Consider the following 19,413-nt stretch of genomic DNA (forward strand, 5'->3'; position numbering starts at 1 on the left):
CCATCTACTGCCACTATTTCTGTACTGCAATATGAATTTGGATAGAAAACAACATGGCAACTGAAGAGTGAAATTCCTCTCACTCACATTTACCAAGTGGCAAGTTCAGAGACTATTTCTGACCCAGAAATTGCTGACTGCTTTAACACAACCAGGATATAAATTTAACACTGTGTGTAAAGCCAGACAGCTCTAGTTTTCAGAATTTAATATATGAGCTATTTCATGACTGTTAAATATGTTTATATACAGTTTACTTTCTAATAGTTTGAAATTTCAAAACTCAGCAAATCTAGCAAGAACCAGTGAACTCAGGTTCAAATGGATTAGGGATTTCACTCTATCCTCTCTAAAATTCTTCGTGGACTCTGACAAAAGGGGAGATGTTTCTGGAGAGCTGAATTTGGGGATTTCAGGGAGAACAAAGACTGTTCAAATAAATGGCTTGATTCTTACTGATTCCCAATGTCACCTATAATGATATTTCTACTCAGGTATAAACAGGAAGAGTATGTATTTTTAATCCTTACCTGTGTCTCCTGACGTAAAACTGGTATCTTCACCCTCTTTCTCAATTTCTTCCTTACTTGGAATCTTAGATATATACTTGTTTTTGTTTACAGATTCTTCCACCAGTTTTTTTTCTGATTCTTTCATTATTTCCAGAGTCTCCTGAGTAGTGTTACTGTTAGACATCTTCTTAAATAGAATACAGTAGCCTCTATGGGCTCCTAAAGAAAGATCAAACAGTACACAAGAGGTATTCATCCATACTTAAACTTTACACTGATAGACTTGTATTTCACATATGCGTATTTTGCTCAGCAGCCTCCCCATGTCCCAGAAAAAGAGTCCTTTGATAAACGCTGCCCCTGGATTCATTTCTTTTTTTAAAGCTTTACTAAGGTAAAACTGACATACAACAAACTGCACATATTTAAAATGTACAATAAGTTATGACATTCATACACCTGTGAAAGCATCACCACAATCAAGATATTAAGACTATCCATCACCCCCAAGAGTTTCCTCATGCTCTCTGTAATCCCTCCCCCTCTCTCCAGCCAATCACTGATCTGCTTTTCATCACTTCAGATTATTCTTCATTTTCTAGAATGTTATATAAATGGAATCATACATAGTCTGCCTTCTTTAACGCAGCATAATTATTTTGAGATTCACCAGGATTCATTTCTAAAGCAATTTCGTATAAGTTCTCTGGGCAATTTGCTCACACTTTTTAGCTCTATCCCTCCAGAGTTAACTCACAAGACTCTCTCCAGAAAGAATAAAATATATCATAAAGCTCTATTCCCCACCTGAGAGGAACACTTTGCCTTCCCAAGGGAAAACTTTAGCTACCACAAACCACAACATTGTTATCAACTTCAAGCTACTCCTTCATTAAACAGTAGCAAAGCCAGAAAAGGGTTATAGAATCTTAAATTCTTCCCTTTCTCTTAAGCAAGGAGAGAACTTAGTAGTCATCTGTCCTTCAGAAAGATTTGGTATCTCCCTGGAGGAAGAGAGAATCTTGAGTTTGCTATTTCACCATTTGAGTTCTGTCAATCTACTACCTCTCAATGGTGCTGAGCATCGGCAATGCAGGAGTGGTTGACTCATTATCATTTGCCACTGCTACCTTTGATATCCTGTATCGAAGCCAACACAGCTTTCCAAGCATACACTCAGAAGTAGAAGTTAATGCCTTCTACAAAGATCCATGTCTTCAAGCAACCGCTGACTCAAACGTGCTTAGTTCCAACAACGGTTTGTGGAGGTTTCTCCTTACATGGACTACTGACTGTACCTCAATCCTGCATACTTCTTTCCCTTCTTAAAAAGATAAGACTGGAAATCTCCCAGATGTCATGTCTTAGTCCCAATGTGGCCCTATTAATCAAACAAAATAAGTATGTATATAATAAATTAATGGTTAGCAATGCTTCAAGAAAATTGTTTGAGCTTAAATTTTTTTGAGTGTGTGGTAAGATATAATAGACCCCAGAGAATCAAGTCTTTAGAGTTAATCCATTCCTGTGGGTGTGGCCTTATTGTAGGTCCTTTTCATGAGATTTCTTCAGTTAAGGGCCTTTTGATTAGATTACTTCAGTAAGGGGTCCCCGGGGTGTACCTTAATTATCTTACTGGAGTCCTTTATAAAAGGGATGAATATGTGGGGGGGGGGGGGGGGGGGGAGGAAAAGAGGGAGGGAGAGAGCAGGGTGGTAGGCTCAGAGAGAAACTCACAGAAGCAGAGAGAGAGGAAAACCATAAGAGCTCCTACGGAGGAAAGAAAAAGCGATGAGAGCAAGAAGATGAAATCAACAGAATATGGGAGAGAGGAAGCCAGAAGCTGAAGCAATGAATTCTGGAAGAGAAGGGAGAGACCAGCAGACACTGCCATGTGCTGGTCTTCATCTGATAATGCCTTGATTTGGACACTTTCACAGCCTCAGAACTCTAAGCTTGCAACCTCATTGAAAAAAGCCAATCCATTTCTGGTATATTGCATTTTGACAGTCTAGCAGACTAAAACACCATTTTAACCACTTCTGAGTGTATAATTCAGTGGCATTATGTACATTCACAATATTGTGTAATCATCACCACTATTTCCAGAGCTTTTTCATCATCATCTCAAACAGAAACTCTACTCATTATGCAATAACTTCCCATTCCTCCCTACACCAAGCCTCAGGTAATCTTTATTCTACTTTTCAGTCTCTATGAATTTGCCTATTCTAGAGAACTCACATAAGACAAATCATACAATATTTGTCCTTTTGTGCCTGGCTTCTTTCACTTAGCATAATGTTTTCAAGGTTTATCCATGTTGAAGCATGTATCAGAACTTCATTCCTTTTTACTGTTGAACAGTATTCTATTATATAACACACACATGCAACCACATGTTTATCAGTTCATCTGTTGCTGGACACTTTCGTTGTTTCCATCTTTTGGCTATTACAAATAATTCTGCTATGAACACTAGTTCTAGTTTTCAGTTCTTTTCGGTATAATCCTAGGAATGGAATTGCAGAATCATATAGTAATACTATGTTAGCTTTTTAAGGAACTGCCAAATGGTTTAACAGTAGACTCACCATTTTACATTTCCCAAAGCAGTGCATGAGGATTCCAAAACTTGATACTTTTTGTTATTTTTAAAATTTAAATAACAGTCATGCTAGAGAGGGTGAAGTCGTATGTATACACCAGATTTTATTTATCCATTCATATGCTGATGACACTAGGGTTACTTACATCTTTTGACTACTGTAAATAATACTGCAATGAATACTGGTGTACAAATATCTTTTTGAGTCCTTGCTTTCAATTCTTCTGGATACATACCTGAAGTTGAATTGCTGAGTCATATCTTAATTCTATATTTAATTTTCTGATGTACTGCAGAACTGTTTTCCACAGCAGCAGCACCATTTTGCACCCCTACTAACAAAGTATGAGGGTTCCTATTTCTCCACATCCTTGCTAACACATTTATTTTTAAATAATAGCAATTTGAAGAGGTATCAAGTGGCATCTCATTGTGGTTTTGATTTACATTTCCCTAATGGCTAATGATGTTGAACAGCTTTTCATGTGTGTACTGGCCATCTGGATTAATATATCTTCTCTGGAAAAATGTCCATTCAAGACCTTTGCCCATTGTGAAATTGAGTTGTTTGGATTCTTTTTAAAGTTGTAAGAATTCTTTTGAATATTAATTCCTTTACCAGATATTTGATTTCCAATCATTTTCTCCCATTCTGTGGCTTGTCTTTTTACTTTTTTTTACTTTCTTGAGTGTCCTTTGATGCACAAAAGGTTTTAACTTTGACGAAGGGCACTTATTTACTTTTTCTTTTGTTGCCTGTGCTTTTGATGCCATACTTAAAAAAGCACCACAAAATCCAAGGTCATGAAGATTTTCACCTGTTGTCTTCTAGGAGTTTTACAGTTTTAGCTCTTAAATTTAAGTCTCTGGTCTATTTTTTTTTTTTTAATATTTATTTTATTTATTCCTTTTCCCATCCCCCCGTTGTCTGCTCTCTGTGTCCATTCTCTCTGTGTTCTTCTGCATCCACTTGCATTATCCTGTGGCACTGGGAAATTGTCTTTTTTGTTGCATCACCTTGCTGCATCAGCTGTGTGTGTGGCGCCACTCCTGGGCGGGCTGCGCTTTTCTCACGTAGGGCAGCGCTCCTGTGCAAGGTGCACTCCCTCACGTGTGGGAGACCCCTATGTGGGGACGCCCCTGCGTGGCACAGCACCCTCTGTGTGCGACAGCAGCACTGACCATGGGCCAGCTTACCACATGGGTCAGGAGGCCCTGGGGATCGAACTCTGGATCCTCCATATGGTAGATGGATGCTCTATCAGTTGAGCCACGTCTCCTTCCCTCTTTGGTTTATTTTTATTTTTGTCTTTGGTGTAAGGTAAGAGTCAAACTTCATCTTTTTGTATGTGGCTATCCAGTTTTTCCAGCATCATTTACTGAATAGACTATCCTTTACCCATTGAATGGTCTTGGCATTCTTGTTGCAAACCATTTGACAATAAATGGCAGGGTTTATTTCTGGGCTCTCTATTGTACTTCTATCTATCCTTATGCTGGTATTACATTGTTTTGATTACTGTAGCTTTTTAGTAAGTTTTGAAATTGGGAAGTAAGAGTCTTCCAAATTTGTTCTTCTTTTTCAAGACTGTTTTGGTTATTTCTCTTGAAATTCCAAATTAATTTTAGGATGGTGTATTAGTCAGCCAAATGGGATGTTGTTGCAAAATACCAGAAATCAGTTGTTTTTTCAAAGGGTATTTATTTGGGATAGAAGCTTACACTTACCAGGCCATAAAGTGCAAGTTCCCTCACCAAAGTATTTTGCTACGTGTTGGAGCAAGATGGCTGCTGATGTCTGCCAGGGTTCAGGCTTCCTGGGTTCCTTTCTTCCTGGCTTGCATCTCTCCAAGCTCAGGGTTCCTCTCTTCCCTGGGCTTGATTCTCTTTCCTTACAACCAAGCTCCTCTGTGTGCTTAATTCCATCTACATTCATAAAGGATATTGGTCTGTAGTTTTTCTTGTAGTATTTTTGTCTGGCTTTGGTATTAGATCAGTAATTCTGAATGAATTAGGAAGTGTTCCCTCCTCTTCAATTTTTTTGAAGAGTTTGAGAAGGACTGGTGTTAATTTTCATTAAGTGTTCATAGAATTCACTAGTGAATTCTGGTCCTGGGCTTTTCTTTGTTGGCAGGTTTTTGATCACGGATCCAATCTCTTTATTAGTTATTGGTTTGTTGAGATCTCTTTCTTTTTCAGTCAATATAGGTAGTTTGTGTGTTTCTAAGAACTTGCCCATTTCATCTAGGTAATCTCATTTGCTGGCATACAGTTGTTCATAGTACCTTTTTTTTTTTCTTTTAGGAGGTACCAGGATTGAACACAGGACCTTCTACATGGGAAACAGTGTTCAACTATTGAGCTACATCCTCTCCCCAGTGAGAACTGTTGTTGCTGTTTTTTTTTTAAGGAGGTACTGGGGATCAAACCCGGGGCTTCAAACTTGGAAAGTAGGTGCTCAACTATTTGAGCAACACCTGCTCCCTGTATTTACTACATTTTAAAAAAATCTAAAATGGGAAGTAATGTCCCCACTTCCAGTTCTGATTTTAGTAATCTGAGACCTCCTCTTTTTTTCCTTTCAATCTAGCTAAAGGTTTGCAATTTTGTTGACCTTTTCGAAGACCTTTGGTTTCACTAATTTTTTCTCGTTTTCTACTTTCTATTTTGTTTATTACTGCTCTAATCTTTATATTATTTTCCTCCTTCTGCTAGTTTTGGGTTTAGTTTGCTCTTCTTTTTCTCTTTCCTTGAAGTGTACAGTTAGGTTACTGATTTGAGATCTTTTGTTGTCATCTTCTTTTTTAAGAAATGTAGATGTCTATAGCTATCAATTTCCCTTTTAGGACTGCTTTTGCTGCATCCCATAAACTTTGGTTTGCTGCAGTTTCATTTTTGCCTCAAGGTATTTTCTTGTTTTCCTTGTTATTTCTTCTTTGATCCAATGGTTGTTCAAGTGTGTTTTGTTTAGTTTCCATGTATTAGTGAATTTTCCTGTTTTCCTTCTGCCATTAATTTGTGGTTTCATTCCACTGTTAGCAGAAAAGATACTGTTTTAGGCTAAGGGCTAAATTATATATTTATACTTAGTTAAGTATATAATACCTATATAATACCTTTGAGTATATTATGTATTTATTATGATATACTTAGATATACTGCTAAGGCAATATATCAGAAATGTGTTGCATTTTATACTGGGAATTTATTAGGTTGATAGCTTACAACTCTGAGGCCATGACATCATCAAGAGATAATGTCTCACTTAGTAGTAGTTACGGGTGATCAGGCACATGGCAGCACAAAATATCATCCATTCGTCTCTCCCCTCTTCTCCCGGTCTCATCTCTTCAGCTTCGAGCTGCTCCATGGGTCTAGCCTCTTGGGGGCCTCTTTCTATGCTGCTATGCTGCACTGATTCCAGGTAGCCTTCTTTCAGTGTCTTTGCTTTCAGGACTCCAACAAGATGGCCAAGACCCACCCTGGGTCACGCCTCACTGAAGCAATCTAATCACTGACCCCACCTCCCCCCAGTGAGTCCAATTCAATCATAGGGTCATATACCCAGGGGAATGGATCAGCTCCAAGAATATGATCCTTTCTAGGATCTGGAAAAAACCCATCACAGATACTTTGTAAAATTTCAATCTTGTTGAGTGGATTGTTCTACATATGTCTTTTATATCCAACTGGTTAATAGCGTGGTTCAAGTCCTCTATTTCCTTACTGATCTTTTGTCTGATACAGTTATGCATTATTGAAAGTAAGATATTGAAGCTTCCAACTATTATTGTAGAACTGTGTATTTCTTCCTTCATTTCTGTCAATTTTCTTTTAAAAATTTTATTTATTTCTCCCTCCCCCCATATTGTTCGCACTCGCAGTCTGTTCTCTGTGCCTGTTTGTTGTGTGCTCTCTGTGCCTGCTCATCTTCTTTTTAGGAGGCACCAGGAACTGAACCTGGGGCCTCCCATGTGGGAGGGAGGTGCCCAATTGCTTGAGCCACCTCTGCTCCCTGCTTGCTGTGTCTCTCATGTGTCTCCTTGTGTCAGCTTGTTGCATCAGCTTGCTGCACCCATCTGTCATGTTGGCTCAGTGTCTCGTGTCTTCCTTAGGAGGCATCAGGAACCAAACCTGGGACTTCCCATGTGGTAGGTGGGTACCCAACTGCTTGAGCCACATCTGCTTCCCTCTGTCAATTTTTGCTTCATATATTTTGAGACTCTGTAGTAGGTGCTTATATGTTTATAATTTTTATAACTTCTTGCTGGATTGAACTTTTTTTTATCAATATATATAATGTCCTTCTTTGTCTCTTGTAACCTTTTTTGACTTAAAGTCTCTTCTGACAATAATATAACCTCCCAGTGTACTTTTTGTACTATTTGCATGGAATATCTTTTCCCTTCCTTTTACTTTCAATCTCTTTGTATCTAACGTGAGTTTCTTATAGACAGCATGCATAAATAGATCATATTTTTCATCCTGTCACTCTACTGTCAATCTATTTGCTTTTTTCTAAGGAACTGGGGACTGGAGATTGAACCCCGGATCTTGTATGTAGGAAGCCGCCACTCAACCACTGAGCACATCAGATCCCCTGAGTTCATGTTTGTTTGTTATTTTGTTGTTGTTTTAGGCAGCACTGGAAACTAAACATGGAACCTTTCGAGTGGAAAGCAGGTGCTCAACTGCTTGAGCCATAGCCACTCCCAGTCTATGCCTTTTAACAGAAGAGTTTAATCCATTTATATTTAAAGTAACTAATGATAAGTACTTACTTCTGCCCTTAGCTATTTGTTTTCTGTACATCTTCTATGTTTTCTGTTCTCTGATTCCCCCATTACTGCGTCTTTAAAATTTTTTTTTATTTAGTTGATTTTTTGTCGTGTACCATTTGATTCCCTTCTTCTTTTAAGTTATTTTCTTTGTGGTTAACTTGGCATTACAATTAATATTTCAACCTTATAACAATCTCATTTAAATAATACCAACCTCAACAGTAAACATTCTGTACATCTCAGTCCCCTTGTACTCCTGTACATCTGTCCCCCTTTTATATTATTGTCTCAGATTATATCTTCATATATTATGTGCCGATTAGCACATTTATAATTATTTTATGCATTTGCCTTTCATATTTAAGAAGAGGAGTTATAAACCACAAGTACAATAATACTGGTTTTTATATTTATATATGTAGTTACCTTTACCAGTGTTTTTCTTTTTTTTTTAAGATTTATTTTTAAAATTTATTTCTCCCCACCCCCTTGATGTTTGCATTTGCTCTGTCTGCTTGTTGTGTGCTGGTCTTCTTTTCTGGAGGCACCAGGCACAGAACCAGGGAACTCTGATGTGGGAGGGAGGTGCCTAATTTCCCTAGCCACTTCCACTCCCTTTATTTCTTCTTATATCTTCAAGTTACTGTCATGTGTCCTTTTATTTCAGCCTGAAGGATTCTGTTTAGCATTATTTTAGGGCAGATATATTGGTAATGAGCTTCCTCACAGCTTTTATTTATCTGAAAATATCTTAATTTCTCATTCATTTGTAAAGGAAAGCTTTTACCAAATACAGAATTCTTGGTTAATCTTTTTTTTTTTTTCTCTCAGGACTTTATGTCATCCCACTGCCTCCTGGACTCCATGGTTTCTGAGGAGAAATCAGCTGTTTATCTTATTGAGGATCCCTTGTAAGTGATGCATCCCTTCCTTATTTCTGTTTTCAAAATTTTGTCTTTGGATTTCAACCATTTGACTATAATGTGCCTCAGAATTTATACTGCTTGGAGTTTGGTGAAGTTTTTGGATATGTATGTTCATGTCTTTCATCAGATTTGTGAAGTGTTCAGTCATTCATTCAAATATTATTTCTGCTCCTTTCTCTCTCTTCTTTCTTGGACTCCTATAATATGTACACTGGTACACTACATGAAGTCCTTTAGGCTTTGCTCATATTTCTTTCTTTTTTTTTTTAATTAAATTTTTATTTTCCTGCAAAAATCCCTCCTAGAACATCAAACCTGGGAGCTTTGGGAATTTCTTCTGCATTAACATCACTCATAAGATGTGAAAGGGAGGAAAAAAACACCCACATTTTCCTTCCATAGCAGGGAAGGAAGACGCGAGAAATTCATGCAATGTGCATGCAGCTGGAAGAAGAAAACCTGAGCGATCTGTGTGCCTTACTGGGGGATGGATTTACAGTCTCACCACAGAGCGCCTGCCCCAAAGTGCAGCCAGTGTACCCCTCAACCCGCACGACTGGCGACGCTCTGTTCCCACAGCCACCTTAGCCTCTGCCCTCATATGTCTTTATTCTTTTTCCTTTCTGCTTCTCAGATTAGATAATTCCAATGATCTTATCTTCAAGTTCACTGACCATTTCTTCTGCTGGCTCAAAAGCTGTTGGATCTCTCTAATGAGCTTTTTCAATTATTTTACTTTTCAGCTCCAGAATTTGTTTGGTTCCTTTTAAACAATTTCCTTCTCTTTATTTTGTTTAGACAATGTTTTCCTACCTTCCTTTAGTTCTTTGTTCATGGTTTCCTTTAGCTCACTGAACATATTTAAGCAGTGATTTAACATCTTTGAGTAATAATTCCAATGTATGATTTTGTCAAAATCTTTTTATTATTTTTAAAATTATCCCCCCAAGTTGGCTACTTTGTCTGTTTGCTTCACTGTCTGCTCATTGTTGTTGTTCTTTCTCCCTATTTGTCTGTTTTTTTCTCTTCTTTAAGAGGCACTGGGAACCAAACCTGGGACCTCCCTTGTGGGAGGCAGGCACTCAACTGCTTGAGCCACATCCACTCCCCCCAAATCTTTTTTTTCCCCGTGAGTGGGCCATACTTTTCTGTTTTAAACTGGTCATTCTTAGTATTATAATGTGGTAACTCTGAAAATCTGGTTTTCTACTCCTCAAGAATTGCTGATTTTTGCTTGTTACGGGCTAGAGTCACCCATTCTATTTTTTTTTTTAAAGATTTACTTGTTTGTTTGTTTTCTCCCCTTCCCCTACTCCTGCCCTGCTGTTTTTGCTATCTGTGTTGTCTTTCTCTTCTCATTTTCTCTCCTCCACAATTCACCGGGATTTGATCCTGGAGACCTCTGATGGGGAGAGAGGTTCCCTGTCAATTGTGCCACCTCAGTTCCTGGTTTCTGTTGCACTTCACCTTGACCCTCCCCTTGTCTCTTTTTTGATGCATCATCATCCTGCTGCGTGACTCACTTGCGTAGGGCACTGGCTCACCATGCGGGCACTTGTGTGGGCACTGGTTTGCCTGATGGGCACGGTTTCTCTTCTTCTTTTTCACCAGAAGGCCCCAGGGATCGAACCCAGGTCCTTCCATACGGTAGGCAGAAGCTCTATCACCTGAGCCATATCCGCTTCCCCTGATCTATTTTTGCTAAGGCAAATTTCTTATTGTGTATGGTCACTGATGCTTCTGTGACTGATGATCTCTTCAGTCAGCCAGTGATCTGATAAAGATTTCCTCAGATGTCTAGTTCCAAAAAAAGGGAGTAGGGGAAGGATACCGTTTCAGCTCAGAGAGGGCTGAAACTATGGCAAACATCTGAGCCAGACCAACCAAAACAAATTTTGGAAGACAAGGTTTCAATCACCTCCCTGGCACCAGCCAACTGCTACAGAAATGTGGTCTGCCACCACAGCAGTGGTGGGACTAAGGAATGCAGAATGGTTATTGATTTGTGCATATTTGCTCACTCAAAAAAGATCCAGCAGCCTCTTCCTTCATGAAGCACTTCTTAGACTGTTGTAAGTGTCCAGTCAGGTTCTAGAGTTGCAAAATAGTTGCCTCTAATCACTCTCTCCAGCTCAATGGTTGCTTCAGCGGAGGGACCAATGCCTAGAGCTTCCTACTACACCATTCTGCCTAAATTGCTTTAATCTTGATACTAAATTTATCTTAGGGTCAAACAAAATTAAATTCAATTCTTTTTCCACATGATATACCTTCAATATTTTTCTCTTTTACAGGCTTAAATAGCCTCAAACAGATTTTTCTGTCAGAAACAGAAGATGATATGGAAAAATATAAAGCAGCTGGTTGTTTCTTTTTCTAGGATGGGTTTCAATTACCATCTATGTATATTTCTTCAAGTCAGATGCACAGCTTTGCAGCTCGTCTTCCAATGTGGGTCAGTAATGGCTCAAGCATCTGGACACCTGAACTAACTTTACAGAGTCCAAACACTGTTTCTAGGTCCACACACTAAGGAAAAAAACCATAACAGTATCTTGTTACATAGCTGTCTGAGGAATATGGTCACCTATTCTAACAAGTTTTAAGGAGCTACATGTTCTTACTCTCATCCAGGCAAAAGGAAAACTTGAGGTATCAATTCTTCCAGACACCATAAAACAGCAATTATTCCACCCATATACTGTCATTGCCACTGAGACTACAAGCCTCTTAAAGGGCTTTGTAAAACAAAGGAAAAGGAAGCAGCACAGAGAAAAAGGTAACGCAGCACAGAAGACTGGTTGCCAGATCTCTACTCTTATCCTATGTATCAGTCTAGCCCAGATTTCCTTTTGGTGTTTTCCCTCTTCTAAGGACACATGCACAGGCAAGGAGACCCTATCCTTGGCTCCAGGAGTGAATCTTAATTATTCTAGACCAATCATGGTAATTCCATTTCCTTTTTGTGACTATCTTATAGAGGGACAAGTGACTCAATCATTGCTAGTGAGATATCATTTGCTTGGTGGGTGTCTTCAAGGAAACACTTCCCACTGTATTGAAAAAAAAAAAAAAGGCACTAGAAGGAAAAAAAGGTCTTTCTCTCCTCCTGAAGGTGGTTTTGGGTACAGGTGACACCTGAATTGTGGCAGCATCCTGCCAATACATGGAAGGGGCTGGAGCAGAGAGAATAAGTCTGGATCCTTGAAGCTGTGATACAGACATTGAATTAACCAACCTGGAGCCTCGCTAGTTCTGGATCTCTTCATAAGTGAGGTCATAAATCTTCATATCATTTAAGCTATTTTGAATTGAGTTTTCTATACCTTCTGGCCAAAAGCATTCAGAAATAGCCAGAATGGGTATATCTTGAAAGGGAATATATGACCAGAGAAGCCCTGCTCTGTAACTAACAGGGACAGAGATGATGATAATAATAAACTAAAACTTAGGATTGCTTACACATTGTACTATTCTAGGTACTATTCTAAAGTGCTTTACATTATCTTATTTAATCTTGAAACAATCCTATGAGGTATATATTATTATCATCGTTTTATAGATAAGCAAACTGAGGCACAGAGAAGTTAAATAATTTGCTTAAGGTCATACAATGGCACATAACAGAACCAGGACCCAAAGCCAGAAAGTTTGGCTCTTGAGCTTGCTTTCTTAACTTTTATATAATACTGCCTCCAGCTAAGGGGATAAATGACAAGGCAGGAAAATGAAAGGTCTACTAAAGATACAAAGTAATCAAGGAATCACATAATTGGAAGGGGACTTAGAAATTTTTTGATTCAGCACCATCCTTCTACATTCACAGATACCGAAATCAGGTATTACCAATAACTAAAAAATGGTTGTAATGTCCCTGCTGGATACCTCTAATGAAGGGAAAAATCTTTCCCTCCAGACGTAGCCCATTTCTTTGGGGGATACCTTCCCTTATACTAAAAGGCAGAACTCATCTGCCACTTCCTCCCTTTGCTCCAGTTTATACTTCTGGGCAAGTGAAAAATAACAAGCTTAAATGCATCTCCATGTTAGCCCCTTACAGAAGACAACTTTCTCTTATCTCCTTCTCTAAACATTCCCAGCTTTTTAAATCATTTACAAAGCACATGGTCTTAAGTCTCCCCATCATTTTGCTTCTAGGGTAAAAGAGGATGTCCTCCACTAGAAAGAGGGTAGTATGAGGGGTCAAAGTGTTATTATTCCAGAGCCAAGATTTCTCAGACCATACACTGAGCACAAAACCATAGGTCTTGGGCTGAGACTCTCTTTTGCTCTCCAAAACAACCTTTAACTAAAGTCAGTTGCTGTTCTGTAAGTCTACACAGAAGGCTCTTCTTACTCTTGGGGAATAAGGATATCTCGAAACAAATATTTTCTGAGCCAAAACAAAAGTGAAAGTTATAGCTGAGGGACAAGACTATTTAAAGACTTTAAAATACCTTAAAGAGGAAGAATTAAACCAGTAGAAAAAGCTTAAAATACAAGAGAAATAATTTCCACTTTTGACGATTTATTTGCAATAGAGAGGAAATTAAGGCTTGGAATATTTTTGGTGGTGGAAGAAGAAAGGAACTACTTTGTATGTAACTGTGACACACAAAGCAAAGACATTAAGCTCCCAGGAGAGTCCAGATATGTGCTTCTCTACAACCTATTCGTGCACATTGTATATTTCATCGAGGCAAACAGTGCAATTTGTAAGGCAGAATGTCTCCTGGGGACACTCAGTAGCTCAAAGTTGCACAGAGGGGACTGTCAGGTGTGGAGTGGAGGAAGGGGGAGTGAAGAAATAGGATGATATGGGGGAGGGTGATTGGGAGCCAAGACTCAGCTTTTTTTTTTTCTTTCAGGGTGAATACTGCATATTCCCCATAAAATTTTGACTGCCAAGGTAAGTACCTTCCAGAGTACAGTGAGATTATATATCCTTCCATCAACTCTATAAGGAACCTTCTGGGCACTGGGCCAAAAGGAATATCATAATATAGGTGGCTATTAGAAACAGAGGGCAGTTTAATTTTTTCCCTTTTAATTTTTTTATTAAGTTTTTGTTTGTTTTGTTTTGTTTTTAGGAGGTACAGAGGATTGAACCCAGGACCTCGTACACGGGAAGCAGGCAATCAACCACCAACCTACATCCACTCCCCAATGAGAGTTGGTTTTTTCATTTATTTGTTTTTAGGAGGTATTGGGGATTGAGCCCATGGGAAGCAGGTGCTCAACCACTTGAACTACATTCATTCCCCTCGCCCTTTTAGTTTATGACCAAGTAGAGAATACAGGTAAGAAGACAATAGATAGGTGCTAAAAATTCTGACTTATCCTGGGGCAAATTAGTAGTAAAACTTTTTAGTCCTTTACTAATTTGTATATCAAGGATAATATTACCTCCAATTGATATTTAGATTTTTAAAAAATGTTTAAAATGTAGGGGCTCAGAAGAATAAATTGTGGTATATTCATATACTAGAATATTACACAATGATAAAAAAAAGAATGCTCTGCTGTGTATACTGATATACACAGCAACATGGATGTATCTCAAAACTATCAAGTGAAAGAAGACAGATTCACACACAAAAATATACACTATGTAAGTCCATTTACATGAAGCTCAAGAACAGTCAATCTAATGTATGGTAACAGAAACCTGGGAGTGGTTGCTTACAGCTTTTCTAATATTGATCAGAAAGACACATAAAGGACCCTCCGAGAGTGATGGAAATATTTTGTATCTCTGGGGTAGGGGTTACATGGGCATATAAAATTGTCAAAACTCATGAACTAAACATTAAGATCTGTGCATTTTATTGTATGTTAACCACACCCCAGAAAAAATGTCCTTAGGAGTCAAGACAGTAGGCAAAAAACATCCATATGGGGGAGTGGATGTAGCTAAGTGGTTGAGTGCGTACATCCCATGTATGAGGTCCAGGGTTCAATTCCCCCGTATCTCCTAAAAAGAAGAAGAAGAAGAAGACATCCATACGGCTAAAAGGGCAGGTTAAAAACAAAACAAAAAGTCTCAACATACTCACAGTAACCCTATTTTTATATTCTCTGAAACTGGAAGTTAGCAGAAAAGGAAAAGAAATATTACTGAGGGAAGCGGATGTGGCTCAACTGATAGAGCGTCAGTATACCATATAGGAGGTCCAGGGTTCAAACCCAGGGCCTCCTAACCAGTGTGGTAAGCTGGCCCACGTGCAGTGCTGTCATGCACAAGGAGTGCCATGCCACGCAGGGGTGTCCCCCTGTAGGGGAGCCCCACACGCAAGGAGAGTTGCCCCACATGAAAAAAGTGCAGCCTGCCCAGGAGTGGTGCTGCACACATGGAGAGCTGGCACAGTAAGATGACGCAACAAAAAGAGACACAGATTCCCAGTGCTGCTGAGAATGCAAGTGGACAAAGAAGAACAAACAGTGAATGGACTCAAGAGCAGATGATGGGGGGAGGGCAAGAGAAATAAAATAAAAATAAATCTTTAAAAAATATATATATTATTAAGCATGATTATGAACTAGGTGCTTTATACACTTCTACTCATACCCACCAATAATAGTTAAGGAACTTGCCCAAGGTCATACCACTACTAACTAGCAGAACTAGACTATAACCTTGCTGTTACCTGATTCCAAAGTCCATTCTTTCCATGATTTCGAATTACAAATTATAGAGAGCTTTTACATACACCTTATTTGATCTTCTCAAGGTACAAGATATTACCTCTATTCTATAGAGGAAGACAGTAACAATAAGGAATATTAAATAATTGTTCAGGGGCATACAATACATGTGAGGAGACAGGATTCAAATCCAGGTCTCCTGACTCCAAAATTCCATGTTCTTTTTACTGCAATGCCCAAACAAAAATATGAAGACAGTATTATAACTACATGCCTAAAGTGACAAATGCCTCAACAGCTGTTGAGAGGATAGGAAAGAAGACCCTACTGAATTATAAATAAGGGATGGAAGTCTCTCTTCTCTTCAAAGAAATAAAGCAGAAAACGGGAATAGAGTGTAAAGAACCTATGGAACATGTAAAGTATGTGACAGTCACTAAGTCTTTAAGAACTGCGGAGTCAATCATCACAGATTTCACTAGTAGTAGGCCATTAACAATAACAACAATAATAAAAATAACAATAATTGTGCCAATTTTCCAAACCAAGGAAGCATGAAAATCATTCTCCTTTATAATTGCAAAAGGATTCACTAGTGTGTAAGGGAGCCCACAGGAGGTGGCTGATATCCAGAGCAACTCCTTAGGCAAAGTGACAAGAGAGAAACAAGATTAAAATGTTCTGAACATGCACCCCCTTTCCTCGCTCAGTATCTATTTTGGCTGTACTTGCCCTGAAATAAGAAATGCAGGTGCTTTGATTAATGGACTGAAGCATTAGTTGGGCTTTATTACAGTGCTGTCAGCTTCTCTACATTCTTGGCCAAAATTGCCCGTTTTACTTCCTTGAGCTAAACAGATCAAATTTCCTCCTCTCTCAAAGAAAGAGCAGCAGTGGGGATTTTATCCTCTGCTGCTGCCATTTTCTAGCTTTATCAAAGCAGAGTCACTATACAGAAAATATCACAGAATCTTAGGGATGGAAAGGACTTTAAAAGTGTAATCTTTTCCCATCCCCTTGCAAATCTGGTAACTCAACCCAGATAGACATCTGGGAAGGAAAGGATCAAATTTAACTACCGTTCATGGCACTGTCAGAATGCCTTCCTTCTACTACTAACTTAAATTTCCTGCAGCTTAGTCTTTCTGGCCCTATTATGACCTTAGAGGTCAATGTCCCAATCATGTCAGTGGATAAGACAGGTTAGTCAACAATTTAGATTTAAGAGAATCTTTCAAAAACTGAAATCAAACATGAGATTGGTCAGAGAACAATGAGATGAGAACAATCTAATTTCATAAGGAATTAGAAATCACTAAAAATCATTAGTCCTTAAGTCTCTGCTGTAGAGGTAAGACTAAAATTTATTCCCCAATAGCCATTGGTCCCTTTAACAGGACTCTTGATTTTCAATTGGGTACATGGCTGCCTGGAACAAAGCTACATGCTACCCAAACTTCATTCCAGCTAAATAATAGTAAGTGACTAAATTCTAGTGAATGAGATATTAGCTAAAGTAGTAAACACGAAGTACCAGGAATTATCCTTAAAGGAAACAGGTGGCCCTTTTTTAGTCATTCCTCCTCCCTGCTGGCATCGATGTCAAAGTAAAGGCTGGCACTCTAGCAGCCATCTTGGACTGTGAGATGATATTAGGATTGAAAACCACAGAGAAGGAGAGAGACAGAAGGAATCTGGGTCCCTGTCTAGACCAGTTCTGGACTACCTCTGGATTTCCTGAATTTGAGAGAAAAAGAAACTATTTTATTTAAGATACTCTTTACTTTTACTATTACTTTCAGCAGAACTCAATCCTAATACACTGCTTACTTGGTATCACATTCACATGTACACATGCACTCTAATAACGATGTAAATAATAATAAAAAATTCCTCAATTACTATAAGCAAGGAATCCTCATCAACACCCTGGAGTTGATATGCTTAGAAGATGTGGTAGTTTGAGTCTTTTGTGGATCCCAGAAAATTATGTTCCTAAATTGGTCCATTCCTATGGGTGTGGGACCCTCTGATTGCATTGCTTCAGTGGAGGGTATAGCCCAGGGTGGGTCTTGGTCCTCTTGCTTGAGCCCTTTATAAACAGGAGAGAGGAGGCTGTAGAAACAGAGAGAAACATCCAGAAGCTGAGAGAGAAAGCCCCAGAAGCTGAAATTAATGGAACAGAGAGCTCAGAGGGGCCACTGAAACTAGAAGTTGAAAGCAATGAGGCTTGGAGAGAGGACAGATATGCAGATGCCACTATGTGCCTGATTGCCTACAAGTGCAGCTGGGGGAGAAAGCATCTCCTCATGATGCCTTGATCTGGATACTTTCACAGCCTGGGAACAGTAAGATTATAAATTTATAAATCCCGATTGTAAAAGCTAACCCATTTTTGGTATAGTGCCTTGACAGCCTTTAGTAAACTAAAACAGGAGGGAAGAGGTAAATTAAGGGGAGAGGTGGCATTTTTATGGAGGGTATAAGGGCATCACTCTTGGTCCCTAACACTACCTCTACAGGAAGAAAAAAGATGAGCATCATTGTAGGGTGAGTTAGGAGCATCATCCATCAAAATAAAGGATTCAATCTCCACAGTGTGGGAGACAGCAAGTATATTATAGTAGACAAGAGTATAGACTTTGTAGTTTGACTTGTGTAATTGAGTCTCAACCTACTCAGCTGTATCAAGAGGCATGATACATACCTCATAGTCATTGGAAAATCACATGAGATAACGAATATGTCTGCATATAGTGGATGCTCAGTGAATATTAGTTCTTCCTAATCATACTCTACAGTAAGAAGGGAGAAAAAGATAACGAGGGATCCCTTTTTCTCATCATTCACTGGTACTGTTTTTTACACTTATGAATTAACAGATTTTCACTCAGAATTGGTATCTTGAATATACCTTTTCCCCAATCAGTACTGAATCCACTGTAAGAACTTTACCTGTTTTTAATGACAACTAGACAGGAAAAGATTGCAAAGAAGAGAAAATATATCAGTTCTGTTTACTCTTCATTATACACTTGGCTTCCTATTTTTCTTGGTACTTTGGTATTTTAAGAACAGTTTTTTAAAGAAATTACTTTAGATAAATGCTACTTCTAAGAGAGGGAAATCCAATGTTTTATCCAGGTGTAAGCTTAGGCCTAAGGCAAGAGAAGAATCACTACAGAATGGTTGGTTTCTTCAGACTTTGTCATCTATGATACCTGGTCAGGCTAGTAAAGAACTCACAATGTTTGATGGCTCAGATCTTAGGAGGCCTCACTTATAGAATATTTATCATTTATTATTCCATTGTGTACATAGAACTAGATGCTTTACAAGTAGATAATACTATTCCTATTTTATAGAAGAGTAAACTGAAACTCAAAGTGACCAGCGAGCAAATCCTGTTGACTCAAACTCCAAAACATATCCATAATCAGATGTCTTCCTAACACTTCCGATGCTACTATCCTGATCCAAGTCACCATCCTCTATAACTTTCTAACTGATCTCTGTTTCCACCCTTGCCCGCCAAAGGTACTTTCTCAATATAGCAGGATGAGTGATTGTGTTAAAACATTGTCAGATTATGTTACACCTTTGCTCAAAACTCTCCAATGGTTTCCATTTCACTCAGGGCAAAAGTCCTTAAAATGATGTACAAGATCCCACATGATCTGACCATTCGTTTGCCCTCTAACCTCATCTCTTACTACTTTGTCCCACTTTCACAGTTCCAGTCATACTGACTCCTCTAATTACTTTGGGGTGATTGTTCTACTGTTTCTTCCTCTGACTACAATGCTTTCCCCCTAAAAGTTGCATGGCTCGCTCACTCAGTTCCTTCAGGTCTTTACTCACATGTGGTCTTCTCAGTGAACCCTTCTTCTCTGGCCACAATAATTAAAATTACAAAACCCCCAAATACTTCCTAGCATTTA

The 19,413-nt window shown here is 38.7% G+C and overlaps 1 protein-coding gene across 1 annotated transcript in view; it reads right to left on the minus strand.

Moving 5' to 3' along the window:
• R3HDM2 (R3H domain containing 2) overlaps positions 1–19,413 on the minus strand; it is a 277,530-nt gene that overhangs the window by 45,456 nt on the left and 212,661 nt on the right. Inside the window, 2 exon segments of the mRNA XM_058308301.2 lie at positions 531–548; positions 550–731. Coding sequence (XP_058164284.1) covers positions 531–548; positions 550–731 — 200 coding nt within the window.

Source organism: Dasypus novemcinctus, chromosome 12 (assembly GCF_030445035.2).
Source record: "Dasypus novemcinctus isolate mDasNov1 chromosome 12, mDasNov1.1.hap2, whole genome shotgun sequence".
NCBI lineage: Eukaryota > Metazoa > Chordata > Mammalia > Cingulata > Dasypodidae > Dasypus > Dasypus novemcinctus.